This window comes from Engraulis encrasicolus, chromosome 18 (genome assembly GCF_034702125.1).
Source record: "Engraulis encrasicolus isolate BLACKSEA-1 chromosome 18, IST_EnEncr_1.0, whole genome shotgun sequence".
In the NCBI taxonomy this organism is placed as follows: domain Eukaryota; kingdom Metazoa; phylum Chordata; class Actinopteri; order Clupeiformes; family Engraulidae; genus Engraulis; species Engraulis encrasicolus.
Genome location: NC_085874.1, coordinates 17816031 through 17828617, shown reverse-complemented (window position 1 = coordinate 17828617; position 12587 = coordinate 17816031). Strand labels below are relative to the sequence as shown.

Here is a 12587-nt window from a genome sequence, read left to right as displayed (position 1 = left end):
CTCGAGTTTGCTGCACTATGTGGAGTGTATGGCTTATATCATGCAATGAACTCTAGTAGAGGTAATGGCGTGTTGCCACTAAATTACAAACATGTTATGTATGTATAGCATCACATCAGTATGTAACAAAAATGAATCAGTGGGACAATAGTCAACCAATTCAGCTACATATCTTTTTAGATTTCAGGAATACAATGAACAGAAGACTACCATCTGTCCTAGAGCGTAAGTATTGAATTATAACTTTAAAAAAAGATGAGAAAATGTTCACTTATTATTAGAGATGCACCAGATCCTGATTTTTAGGATAGCGGATCCACTGCTTAAGATCCTGCCGGATCCGGGACCGGATCCTACGAAAGGGTTGGAACACATAGCCTACTTGCACCCTTTTTATTACGTTGGCTCAAACTATGTTTGACTGAAAAGCCTTGGCTACCGGATCCTGGATTCTGGAACCGGATCCGGATCCTGTGAAAAACCCTATTATCCTGCCGGATCCGGATCCGGTGTATCTCTACTTATTATGTACTGTAAAAAAATCGCAATCTGCACAGTAACTTGTAAACTCTACTTGAGGAATGAGACAGACAGACCACACCTAACAAGAAATATTAAAAGTTTATTTTACATTATTAATAGAAACAGCAAACGCTCAATTGTCCTGTAAAAGAGGACAGTGCAGACATATGAACCTGTTAAGGTAAAGGGTGTATAATATTCAACATGATGCGGTGTGAAAATGACTTGTGTTTTCCATCTTCATTACAGTATATTACAAGTCCAACGAGTGGGCCGGAATTCACGGCATTCGGGAAACGGACCAAGCAGCCTGGTCTGCCAAGACGGAATAACCACCACAACAACAACACGGCTGGTTGAAGAACAATCAAAAAACACCTCTGGGACCATCAGATGGTTCAACAACAACAACACATGGGCATGGCGACTTGTGGATCAAGTTACTTTTTTCCACCAGCCTTTTTCCCACCCATCATTTTCTTGCCCGTCCAGGGTTTGCCAAAGGCCGTCCTCTTTTTGAACATGGCCTTCTTCTTGCGAATAGTCTTAACATCGCGGTCGTGCATCCAGTCATCTCGTTTGGCCTCCCACTTGATCTGCTTGACATCTACAGAAGGAAAGTAAAAATGGACAGTTGAAAAAAAAGAAAAAAAAGAAATTGCACCAATATTGGTCCCAAGCTCACTGCCTCTGTTGAACAAATGAGGACATTGTTTTAGGACGCAATACCAGACCACCAATGGTGCACAGTGATGGAACTGCCATCGATCACGGAATGAGATATTTGTGGCTAGAATCTAGCTGGAATAATACAAGAACTTTCTTCCATCCGTTTGTATTGCGCGTGTTTATTTCACATATCCTAACTGTACTTCCAACAAGTATTAAATTCTATCCATATTGGAATTATGGGTGTCTTCAGTGAGAATGACTAAGTAGCACTTGTTGTAGCAATAATTTAACACTGGGATGGGGAACCTTTTTCATTTGAGGGGCCATTTCAAATTCATCAGAGGGCTGTAAAAGTCCTCCGAAGGCCAAAGTATGAACACAAACTAGAATTTCTCCCTGCACTTTAGGCCTATATTGAAGGCAGCCACCTTTAAAACAGACCCCACCTTCTCTAGGTCCCCTGAATATAATTTAATTGTATTGCAAATGTATTTCCTAAGATTCCTTTACAAAATATGTCATATTTCATGTGAAGCTGCATAACTTTAAAGTACGTCAGGGTCCGAAAAAAACGGCCTCAAGGGCCACAAATGGCCGTAGAGACATAGGTTCCCCACCCCTGACTTAACGGAACACCATAACACAAATCAACACAGTTTAGTGTTTTCTGCAAAACATTGTGTAGTCAAGGTGTGTGAGGTACTCAGCTGGTATCAGAGAGGAATATGACCATAATATGGTTGGATATTGTGATGCAGTGTCAAATATGAGTAGTATGATGTGAAACTCAAAATCAAAATGAATACGTTTATAAGCGTATACACTTTTTGTAAGATAACGTACAAACAGTGTTAATTTTGTCATCCATTTTTTTATTTAGTCTTAGTCTTAGTCTTGTGTCAAAGTCCATTCTTAGTCTTCGTCGCTTTTAGTCTTTCAAAAATCATTTTTGTTTAGTTATTATTTAGTCGACTAAAATTCCTCAACATTTTTGTCTAGTTTTAGTCTTTCAAAAATATGTTTTGTTTAGTCATTATTTAGTCGACTAAAAGTCCTCAACATTTTTGTCTAGTTTTAGTCTAAACATTTTAGTCTTTAGTTTAAGTCACAATACAATAAGGCCTTTAGTAATGCACTGAGACTTGGTTATTGCCATTCTGGTAAAGCAGTCAATAGTGCATACAAATGTGAATATGTCGCTGGTGCTACGTATTCGTAAAGGGATTTTTGTTTTGTTAGAGAAGCTTCTCCCCCAATATTCGTTAGGGTCAGTCTGCTAAAAGTAAAATCGGTGGATGGATTCAGCTGTAATTAATCATTTTTTAAATCCTTTTAAAGGTTAATTACCAATTAACAATTAATTTATAGGTTTTAGTTGTGGTTGTACCAATTTATGTCTGAGCCCCCCAAAAAAGTCTACGTCTTGGTCGTTTTTAGTCTTTCACAAATCATTTTTGTTAGTCAGAATTTAGTCGACTAAAAGTTAGTTCTTAGTCTTAGTCACTTTTAGTCTTTCACAAATCATTTTTGTTTAGTCATTATTTAGTCGACATAAAGTCCTCAACATTTTAGTCTCGTTTTAGTCTTTCACAGATCATTTTTGTTAGTCAGAATTTAGTCGATTAAACTCTCAAGAGGTTAGTCGACTATAGTTAGTCTTAGTCTAGTCGACAAAATTAACACTGCATACAAATCGTAATCGTAGAAATTACAGTCGTAATACGAAATATTTATTTTCAGGAGACCTAGTCAAGGCCTTAACCATGAAGTGCTGTGGAAAACCCTGCAGTTATCCGTCACTTACTTGCTTTGTCCTTGTTGGCCATAGCATTCATGCTCGTGGTATCAAACCCAGAGTCAGCATTTTCATCCAGCAAATCCCCAAACTGAAGGAAAAAACAGTAAGAATATAAACCAAGACAACTAAGGATGTCGGGAGTCAGTCAAAACTTCTCTATACACAATATAATAAGTGATTGAAAACAGATATTCAGTGTTTTCTCCACATCTTCCAGCTCCTGTACTGACTATAATCTTTTGTGGTGCCTAAACTTGAGCCTTTTTTGTCTCTTGCTTAGGTTTAACTTTAAAAAGTTCACTATATGATGTATGACTCTCACCTCTTCTGCGTTTGCAAAAACAGCACGGTCCTTTTTGCCCTTCTTCTTTTTGCCTGGTTGGGAACCTGTAAAAATAAAATTCTGATTAAATATCTTATCTTTACTTGCATATATCTACATTTAATATACATAGGGTCAAAATACCCTTAAATTGATACAACTGCAACATAGTACAGTTTAAGGCTTGAGGTAAATTTGCAGTTAGAATAGTGAGGGTATTTGTGAGAATCAGCTGCATTTAGCGGTACCAAAACATGATAATTTATTTCAGATTTTAATCCTTCCTGGTGGCCAACTTTATAAGTAGTAAGTGTTCTGACAAAATAATTATTTTCATTGTAAGACACGTGGACTGAGGAGGGCCGTTCTTGCATGTTCGACTCCAAAGACCTACCCATGGTTTCAGAGAAGTCCAGGTCCTCTGTGGCTTTCCTCTTGCCCTTTTTCTTGGGTTTAGTGACCTCTAGAGGCTCATCCATGTCATCGTCGAAATCGCCATCATCCATTCCTTGAAAAAGAAATGATCTGTAAGTCTTAATGACAAGAACAAGAACTTATTCAGATTGGTTCCAGCAATGCAATAATAAATACATACCCTCTAGTTCATCAGAGTCACCTTCCTCCAGTTCTGGCACTGAAAAATAAGATCAATACGATCGGTTAGAAATCAACCACCTTCAATCCTAATGCATTGTCTGGCTTTCTATAGACGTAGAATCCAACTTCATACATTGCATTTCATCAGTGTCCTGCAGAAAACATCAAAATAATGAATTGCAATACCAAATCTGTTCAACAAGAGTAAGTCAATCAGTGAGGAAGGAGATTATTATGTTGTCAACCTTCTTCATCATCGTCATCATCTCCTCCGACACCCATGAATGCTCCTCCGTCCTCCTCCAGTTCGTCTCCAAAGTCCTCCTCATCCATGCTGCCCAGGGACACCTCTTCATCATCCAGGTCATCCACATCATCCGAGTCCAGATCATCATCATCATCATCGGATTCCTCTTCACCCTTCTTCTTCTTCTTGGACTTTTTCTTCACATTTCTGGTAAAAACACACAGGGCCATACGTGAAAAACATAAATGGCTTTTTTTTAACTGTTGCTGTAACTTAAGTAATGTCTAAGCAGTGTCTAAACCATGATCAATGGTGGAATAAAAACGAATATAAAATGATTGAATATTAAAGGTGAACCTACCCAGCAAAGTCGAGATCATCGTCCTTGAAGTCGGTGAAGAAGTCGTCTCCTTCGTATGAATCTGTGAAGAATAATAAAATATAACTTATCAGAACATCGGGAATATTAATTCACACCAAGGTCCCACCAGGTTATCCTTTTCTTTCTATGTATATTTGTTGACAACGTAACTCAGACTTATAACAAGTACATGTACATGCATTTTACATGGAAAAAATGAAGGAAGAAGGCCAGCCACAATTGGAGCGCAGGGCCCATGACAGGAGAGGATGTTCGTCAATGGCCTATCTTCCTATGGGAATTTCAAGGCCTAAGTATGCATTTTTCATTAGAGATGCACAGGATCTAAGATCCGGTTCCGGATCCGGCAGGATAATAGGGTTTTTCACAGGATCCGGATCCGGTTCCAGGATCCAGGATCCGGTAGCCGAGGCTTTTCAGTCAAAATAGTTTGAGCCAACGTGATAAAAAGGGCCCACGTGTGCGAGTAGGCTATGTGTTTCAACTCTTTCGTAGGATCCGGTATCCGGTTCCGGATCCGGCAGGATCTTAAGCAGTGGATCCGGTATCCGGCAGGATCCTAAAAATCAGGATCCGGTGCATCTCTATTTTTCATGCAACTTCCATTCAGGATGGGAATCAATTGGTCATAGGACTGACTAGATGGCAATGATCAATCATCGATTCAGCTGCCTTGGCAGAGGTCTCTGAGTGCAATCCAAGTGCCCTTCTGCTGTATTTAAGGGCATTACTATTACTGTATTACTCTTTGTGTGTGTGTGTGTGTGTGTGTGTGTGTGTGTGTGTGTGTGTGTGTGTGTGTGTGTGTGTGTACCCTCATGTGAACTTCGGACAACTGGCACCATACAGCAGCCTCCAGAGCTGGTGTGTGTGAACGTTGTGTGTGTGTGTAATGTGTATTTGAAAGAACTTTCAGTCAACTTCATAGTTCTGATATTGTGCCATGTAGACACATATTGTATTGCATTGCATAAAGACAGGACTGTGCGTACCAAGCACCCTCTCAAACTCGTCATCATCCACGTCCTCCACGCTCTCGTTGTCTTCGTTACCCTTTGGTCTCTTTTCGCGCTTCACCTGCTCTCGCTTCTTGAAGAACCTGAAACGAGACGACCATTCAATTCAGTGCATCATCAATCAACTACTCTGATAAATAAACAGTCTAATTTAAATCAGGGTGTCACTTGCGGTTTCAATTGTCTGTTAAGGATGATGTTCATGACCTACTAACAGAGCAGTAAAATGTGTTATTTTTCCCCTTTCTTTCTAGTATTCTATAATGTTTGATCTGCTTCTTGCTGTTGTCATCAGCCATTGTGATGAACCAGAGGTTGTGCTTCAACTTATCTATAGTCCATCAAATGCAGCAGTATGTGAGGATGGGAGTAATGCTTCTCTTACCGATGAAAGAAGATCTCATCTACAGGGATCTGATTCTCCTCTTTGGACAGGAACGCTTCGCAGTTGACTGAAACAAGAGTAACTGGGTAGTTAGCTCTGAATGTATAGGTTAAGTGATCCGATATAAACAGCACACTGAAAACACAAGGGAGAGTCAGGCTTACTTCTGTATTACTGAGAGACTCACCTGGAAGGGAGCGGACACTGTTCATAGTCTGCCTCTGCTTCGGCTGCATCACAGAGGCATCAGAGTTCTCTGTTGACCAACAAGAGCCATGTGAATGTTAAAGTTCGACCAAACTATACAGTTTTTAAACAATACGACATTCAAAGGCATGTTCTTAAACAAATGGCCAATGCACAGCACAAGTAACGGGCAAAAGCACAAACCTAGTGGCAATTTGAAACATGACAATGGCGGAGGTCATACAACAGCAACACTTACTCTTGCCCTTCTGCTGCTTAGGATTCCGGAACACAAAGCGATCCAGGAAGCGCATGAGGGTGAAGTCCTGTAGTGGGTCACCGGTGTACTGGATGTACTGGCCCTGCAAACCCAATGAACAACATCATTGCAACATGTTTGCTCTATCTACGCCAGACTTGATAAAAGGGCTGGGGGTGCATTTATCAAAAGCGTAGTTGTTAGCCCGTTAGCAACTTGGGTAGTTGCCAATGGGAAACTGCGTTGCAAACAACAAAGTAGCTACCGCTGTTAGCAACTGTTTTTGAGAAATACACCACATGTTTGCTCTACTACTTCAGGCTTGATAAATGGGCTGGGGGTGCATTTATCAAAAGCGTAGTTGTTAGCCTGTTAGCAACTTGGGTAGTTGCCAATGGGAAACTGCGTTGCAAACAACAAAGTAGCTAATGCGGTTTGCTAGTTACTATGGTATCGAGAAATTAAATACACCCCTGGGGTGAGTTTCTCAAAAGAGAAGTTGTTAGCCTGTTAGCAACTTGGGTAGTTGCCAATGGGAAAATGCATTGAAAACAACCAAGTAGCTACTGTAGTTAGCAACTATTGTTTCGAGAAATGCACCCTTGGATTGTGTTCCAAGTCAGACACCTACCTGCAGGACTGTCTTGGCAAACAGAGCCACAGAGGGGTGGTAGTGTGTGGAAAGCTGAAGACAAGGGAAAGAGACGATCACTAATAAGAAGAAAAATACTTTGCAGTCATCACATTTTAGCCACATCATAACATGACGAGACTAGTAGTCATGTGTACAGAAACGCCTCCAAATACTATCTGCAAAAAATGAACTTTCACATTGTGACATAATAGCAATGGTTTTCTCCAACCCCAATTAAAATACTGTGAAAGGCGTTTACCTTTTGTAGTTCCCATAATGTTGTTCGGTCAGCGCCGCAATAGAGTGGGTTTCTATGGACTGGGTCATATGCTTCTTTACTCTTTCCACCTGCACAAAACAGTTGCACATCAGCCTCAATCAAGTCATGACAAGACATGATATGCAACAAAATCCAATACTACAGTAACCACAAAAAATAGAATAAAGTACAGCAGAGGTATTTCAATAATCAAAGTAAGTTATGGCGAGCCGTCCACCAGCGTATACAAATATGCATCACACATACAGTATGTACATATAACAAGGAATTATCCATGCAAAACGATTAGGAGGCTGTTTTAATTCATTGGGGGGGCGCTCTGGCCCAGGGCCCGTTTACAGACCATGAGGCCGTTTTTTCCAGCCCTCGATATAAATGTAATATTATGCAGTTTCACCTGAAATGTGACGCGTTTTGTAAAGCAACCTTAGAAATTGCATTTGCAATACAATTCAAATATAGGCTATTTTCAAGGGACCTGGTGAAGGTAGGGGTCTGTTGTAAAGCTGGCCACCTTCAAAATAAGCGTTAAGTGTGGGGGAAGTCCTGGTTTGTGTTCATAGTACAGCCCCTGGGGGACTTCGAACGAAAATAGTTCCCCAGCCCTGGGTTTAGTTAGACGCCTCCTAAACTGACCTTCCAGATTCTTGTGGTGTACCCACGATGCAGTTGGTTTGTGTGGCACCGCGACCTCCACCTTCTCCTCCTTCACCTCCTCCTCCGGCTGCTGGACACCATCCACCTTCTCACCCGCCACATTAGCCGCTTCCAACTTATCAGCGTCAACAAACCGCTCCTCTTCATCATCATCCTCATCATCTCCCACTAGGTCCTGAAACTTCTCCTCGTCATCATCCTGACATGGGACACAAACACAAGTCAAACAAGAGGCTACAGACGCCAAAACAGGCCAGATGGAAAATGTTGGATGGGTAAGACAAAACAAAGCACAATATAGTGATGCGTGCTCACAACAATTTATGTCTATGTAACAACACTATAACAACAAAACAATAGTTCTATGAGTTTCGGATAACCCCCAGAGGCTGTGCTTTCAGTACATGGCTATCCATCGCACGTTTGTGGGATAGATATCCATGTACTGAGAGCATCGCCTCTGGCAGTCAGGAGCAACGAAAAAGAACTAGCATTTAAGCCGGTGACAACATCTATTTAGCCTCTCACAATTGAAGCCATGGATTGCAACCCCCTAACTCAGTGATTCCCAACCAGGGGTACACGAGCACACTGCAGGGGGTACGTGGAAAAATTTAGTAATAACAAATATATTGAGCTTAGTCACATAGAGGAAGAGATATAGAGCACAAGTTAGGGGGAACCTATGGTATGAACAAAAAGACTTTGGGGGTACGCAAGACAAAAAAGGTTGGGAAACACTGCCCTAGCTCACCCCTTCCTGAAGCAGCAGCTGGAGGCCGGGCTTGGCCTTCATGATCTCGGACAGCAGGTAGAGGGCGCCACAGGCGAAGGTGGGGTTCTGCTCGCAGCTGACCTGCAGCAGCCGCTTGACAAAGGCCTTGACGCGCCGCAGCACGATGTCCGCCTTCAGCGACTTGTAGAGCAAGTTGAGGAACATGCTCTGCCTGGAGCTCTTGGACAGCCCTGGGTCCAGCAGCTTCCTGATTGAGGAGAAACAGATGGAAAAGTATTAGAGATGCACCGACACCAATACTGGTACCAGAGATTTTTTAAGTATATAGCGATATGCCAAGATAATAGGTTTCTATGGGCACCTAACGTGACCAGGTTCCGGTCTGCCTAAAGGGGCGTGTCATAATGCTCCTAGCATTGAATAGAACAGTCCTTAGGTCTGCCTAGGTCTGCCTAAAGGGGGATTCCCCCCCTCCCCCTTGCAATAATACAACCCGGAAACAATGGGCCAATGGAACCTCTCTCTCTCTACTCTCTCTGCTGGTATTGGCCCCGATACTTGCTTTTATACTCATACTCGTCAAACTCTTGCCAATACCAGGCAGGCACCGATACTGCTACTACACAAAACAACAAAACCTCGTGACGTTGCATTGAATTGAAAACAGCATGAGGAAATAGTGCCGCCTCATACATTTACTAAGATTTAAATCTACATGGAAATGGACAATAAAATAAAGACCCCAGGTGGAAAAACAAGGCTGTGCATTTATTTTCATTGTATGTTGAAGTTAAAAGTATCGCCATCGATACTCGGTATCAGCAAGTACAGAAATGAATGTACTTGTATCGATTTAAAAAAAAAATGGTATTGTGCATCCCTAGAAGTATTGAATAGTTCAGATGTCCTCGAAGTCCATTGACAGTGAATGAACAGCAATACTGTTTGAAAAAAAGAACAACAAAACAATGCAATGCAACATCAAGTCCATCACAGCCTGTTCAGTTACGAAGCAACACTCATTGTGATGTGCATTTTGACAGTGTCCTCCATGCTGTGGACACTGAGTTGGGGGACACGGCAAGATGACACAAGTACTGTCACAGCGCACATTGATGTGTCATCTTGGTTGAGTTGCACTACCTGACCATTACGCCGGCGTTCCAGGTTCGATTCTGACACGAGGTCCTTTGCCGATCCTTTCCCTCTCTCTCCCACTCATATCCTCTGTCTCTTTCTCTCACAGTCCTATCTCAAGTAAATGCAAGTAAGTAGTAAGTCTGGCAGGTGCAAGGTGTGAGATTACCTGTAGAGCGCCACGTAGTAGCGGTCCGAGATGGTCTGCTGGGAGTCCATGACCTGGAAGAGCAGCATGAGGGCCTGCACGGCTGTGTTGAACTTCACCAGGTGCACCACCTTGAAGAGTGTGTCCATTTGCTCCTTGATCTTCTCGTCGCCGGCCTTGGCGTAAGGGTAGGCCCGGTTCACCCCCGTCAGCAGGGCGCTCAGCATCTTGGACTCTACCTCCTTTTTCTTCACGCACGCCCGGAAGAAGGAGAAGTAGATCGCGATGAGCTTGCTGGCCAGCTCGCTCTCGTCGTGGCTGAGGATGACCTGGTGAAGGATTTCAGGTTTTTTTTAAGCTTAGTTTATCATCAAGTAAGCAGTTATGGCTATTTCAAGGATAAATGAGAGATTACTGGTTATGCATGACATACATATCATGGCCAAAACAGGTATGGCAGGTAGCAGGCTTCACTCAGGTTCCTTGATACACTTTAAGGGTGCTGGCCCAAATAGATACTTAGAATCAAAGAAATGGTGGCGCACCTTGCATCAAATTGTTTTCTTTATGTTTGTGCACAGACGCGTTTTGGCGTGTGCAACCTGAGCACACTGAGGAAGGCACACGCCGAAACGCGTCTGTGCACAAAGATGGCCAAAACAGGTACCATCTCATTACATTCTCAAAAGCAAATCAAATAAATTCAGTTTAATTTGCGTCGATACATGTTAAAAAAAAAGTCCAACACCAGTAAAAGGTGGGACGAGCTCACCTGGTTGAGGAAGCAGGCGCTGTAGTATTGGGCCTTGCCGCTGATGTTGGGCCGGAACATCAGCCGCTCCACCTCCAGGCACACCACGCCCTTCATGTTGGGGTGTTTGTGGAGCAGCGTCTCCAGCAGGTGAGAGGCCTTGGAGGCCACCTTGAACTCGGGGTCCCCCAGCTTGTTGACCACCTGGACGAGCAGGGCGCGCTCCTGCTCCGGCCGGTTGCAGAGCAGCTCGTGGGCCGTGGTGAGGGCGCGGGTCTTGGTGGCCTGCACCGTGTCGTGGGCCACGCCGTCCAGCGCGATCACAAACTCAGCCACCACGTTCTTCAGCTGGTGCTCGAAGAGCCAGAGGACCAGGCGGCGGTCGCGCACGTCCTTGTTGCCGCTGGCCCGCTCCTCCAGCTGGTCGAAGGGCCGCTGGGAGAAGGACCGCAGCTTGCGGCTCTCGGGGAGCAGGTCGGAGATGAGGAGCTCGCGGAGCGAGTCCAGGGCCATTAGGCCCTGTCGCCGGCTGCCCTTCTTCTTCACGAAGGACACCAGTGTCTCGATGTGCTCCAGGCTGTGCAGGGGCGTGTCCTGGATCAGGACCGTCATGGCCGCCATCCTGTCGGCCAGCGTTCCGGTGGAGACCACCGCCTTCATCCAGGCCGAGTTGGCTCCCTTCTGCATGCTCTTCTTGGTCTTGTAGATCCCCACCTCAGCCTCGTACAGCCTCTCTGCCAGAGCTTTGTACTGGGCGACCAGAGAGCTCTCTTGTGGAGCAGACTCAGCCTCGGCCGTGTATTCCTGGTCATACCATTTGCCTCCCGGCTTGACGAGTAACACAGTCCTGGGATGAAACTCAAACACATTTATGTTTTGTTTAGCCTTCTTGCCAGGCCCACTGGTGCTGGGGCCGTCCTTGAACTTGTTTGTTTGTTTCTTCTCCTCTTTGCCCGTCTTAGGTTCTGGACCTGTACCATTGGCAACTGTTGGCTTGACCACCTCAACCCCCTTGCCTTTCTTTTTGTCATTGGCTGTGGACGGGTCTTCCTCGTTTGGCGCAGCTTCGTCTGGAATGGTTTGCAGGTCTGCGAATTTGTGGAGACCAAGCTTGGTGATGAATTGTTGCAGTTCTCCTTCTTCCAAGTCATCAATAGCATTTTGCTTGCCACCGTTGACTAACTCTTTAGAGTCATCAATGCCACTAAGCATGATAAAGTCCGCCTGGAGAACACAACAAAAAGAAAATTGATCATAGATACATGTTTATGTTCTGTTTATATCATATGTGTGACTATTAGGTTAGCATCTGGTGCAGCTCAAAACCTCAAATGACAACTAACTTTTCAATAATCAGTATGTTACAGCTACACGAAGATAAAAGACACACAAGGGAACACAGTACACGTTATGATCTATACATTCCTCTCACACTATCAAGAGCTACAAGTAACGTTGAGATGGTTTAGTAACCACCCCAACTCATGTATGATAGGCAGGCAGGCATATATGGCTAGCATGTTTCCTTACTTTGGTGCCTCCCAAGCGTAAAACCTCGTCAATGTCGAGCTCGTCGTCATCCTTTCCTTCAGCCTTGTTGACATCTTCCTCAACTTCACTGTTGTCATCTTCACCTTTGTCTTCATCTTCTACAAATTTAACCGTTTTCAGTTTTCGATTCTTGCCTTTGGGTGCCATGCTGGAAAACGGCATGGGACTTTTGCTAAACAGGACGTGACGTAAACAGCTATCGTCTTTAAAAAAATAAAAGTTTGTGTTGTGTATAAAATTATATGCCTACAGAAATGTTTTCTTTTTACTTAAACGTTTTTGTAAATAAACAGTAAATATTATCAAT

General features: G+C 43.5%; 1 protein-coding gene across 2 annotated transcripts; it reads right to left on the bottom strand.

The window, feature by feature from the left end:
* Positions 1–602: 602 nt before the first annotated feature.
* Positions 603–12436, bottom strand: cebpz (CCAAT enhancer binding protein zeta). 2 transcript variants are annotated; one of them, XM_063223159.1, is made up of 18 exons: positions 12260–12436; positions 10751–11953; positions 10000–10307; positions 8712–8940; positions 7937–8156; positions 7280–7368; positions 7018–7071; positions 6387–6489; positions 6129–6197; positions 5942–6008; positions 5533–5639; positions 4520–4580; positions 4157–4365; positions 3910–3948; positions 3709–3822; positions 3315–3379; positions 2999–3080; positions 603–1129 (listed from the first exon to the last, which is right to left on the bottom strand). In XM_063223159.1, the coding sequence occupies exons 1-18, from the start codon at positions 12425–12427 to the stop codon at positions 963–965; spliced, it is 3354 nt and encodes a 1117-aa protein (XP_063079229.1). In that variant the 5' UTR covers positions 12428–12436; the 3' UTR covers positions 603–962. The 2 variants fall into 2 exon arrangements, with proteins under 2 accessions (XP_063079229.1, XP_063079230.1); XM_063223160.1 differs by having other exon boundaries at positions 3910–3950; positions 4162–4365.
* Between the last annotated feature and the right edge of the window lie 151 nt (positions 12437–12587).

Coding starts and splice junctions, on each gene's coding strand:
- cebpz (XM_063223159.1), bottom strand. CDS start 12,427: ATGGCACCCAAAGGCAAGAATCGAAAACTGAAAACGGTTAAATTTGTA. Junction 4,366..4,519: donor GATGATCTCGACTTTGCTGG/GTAGGTTCACCT, acceptor TGTTTTTACCAG/AAATGTGAAGAAAAAGTCCA. Junction 3,949..4,156: donor TGATGACGATGATGAAGAAG/GTTGACAACATA, acceptor CTTATTTTTCAG/TGCCAGAACTGGAGGAAGGT.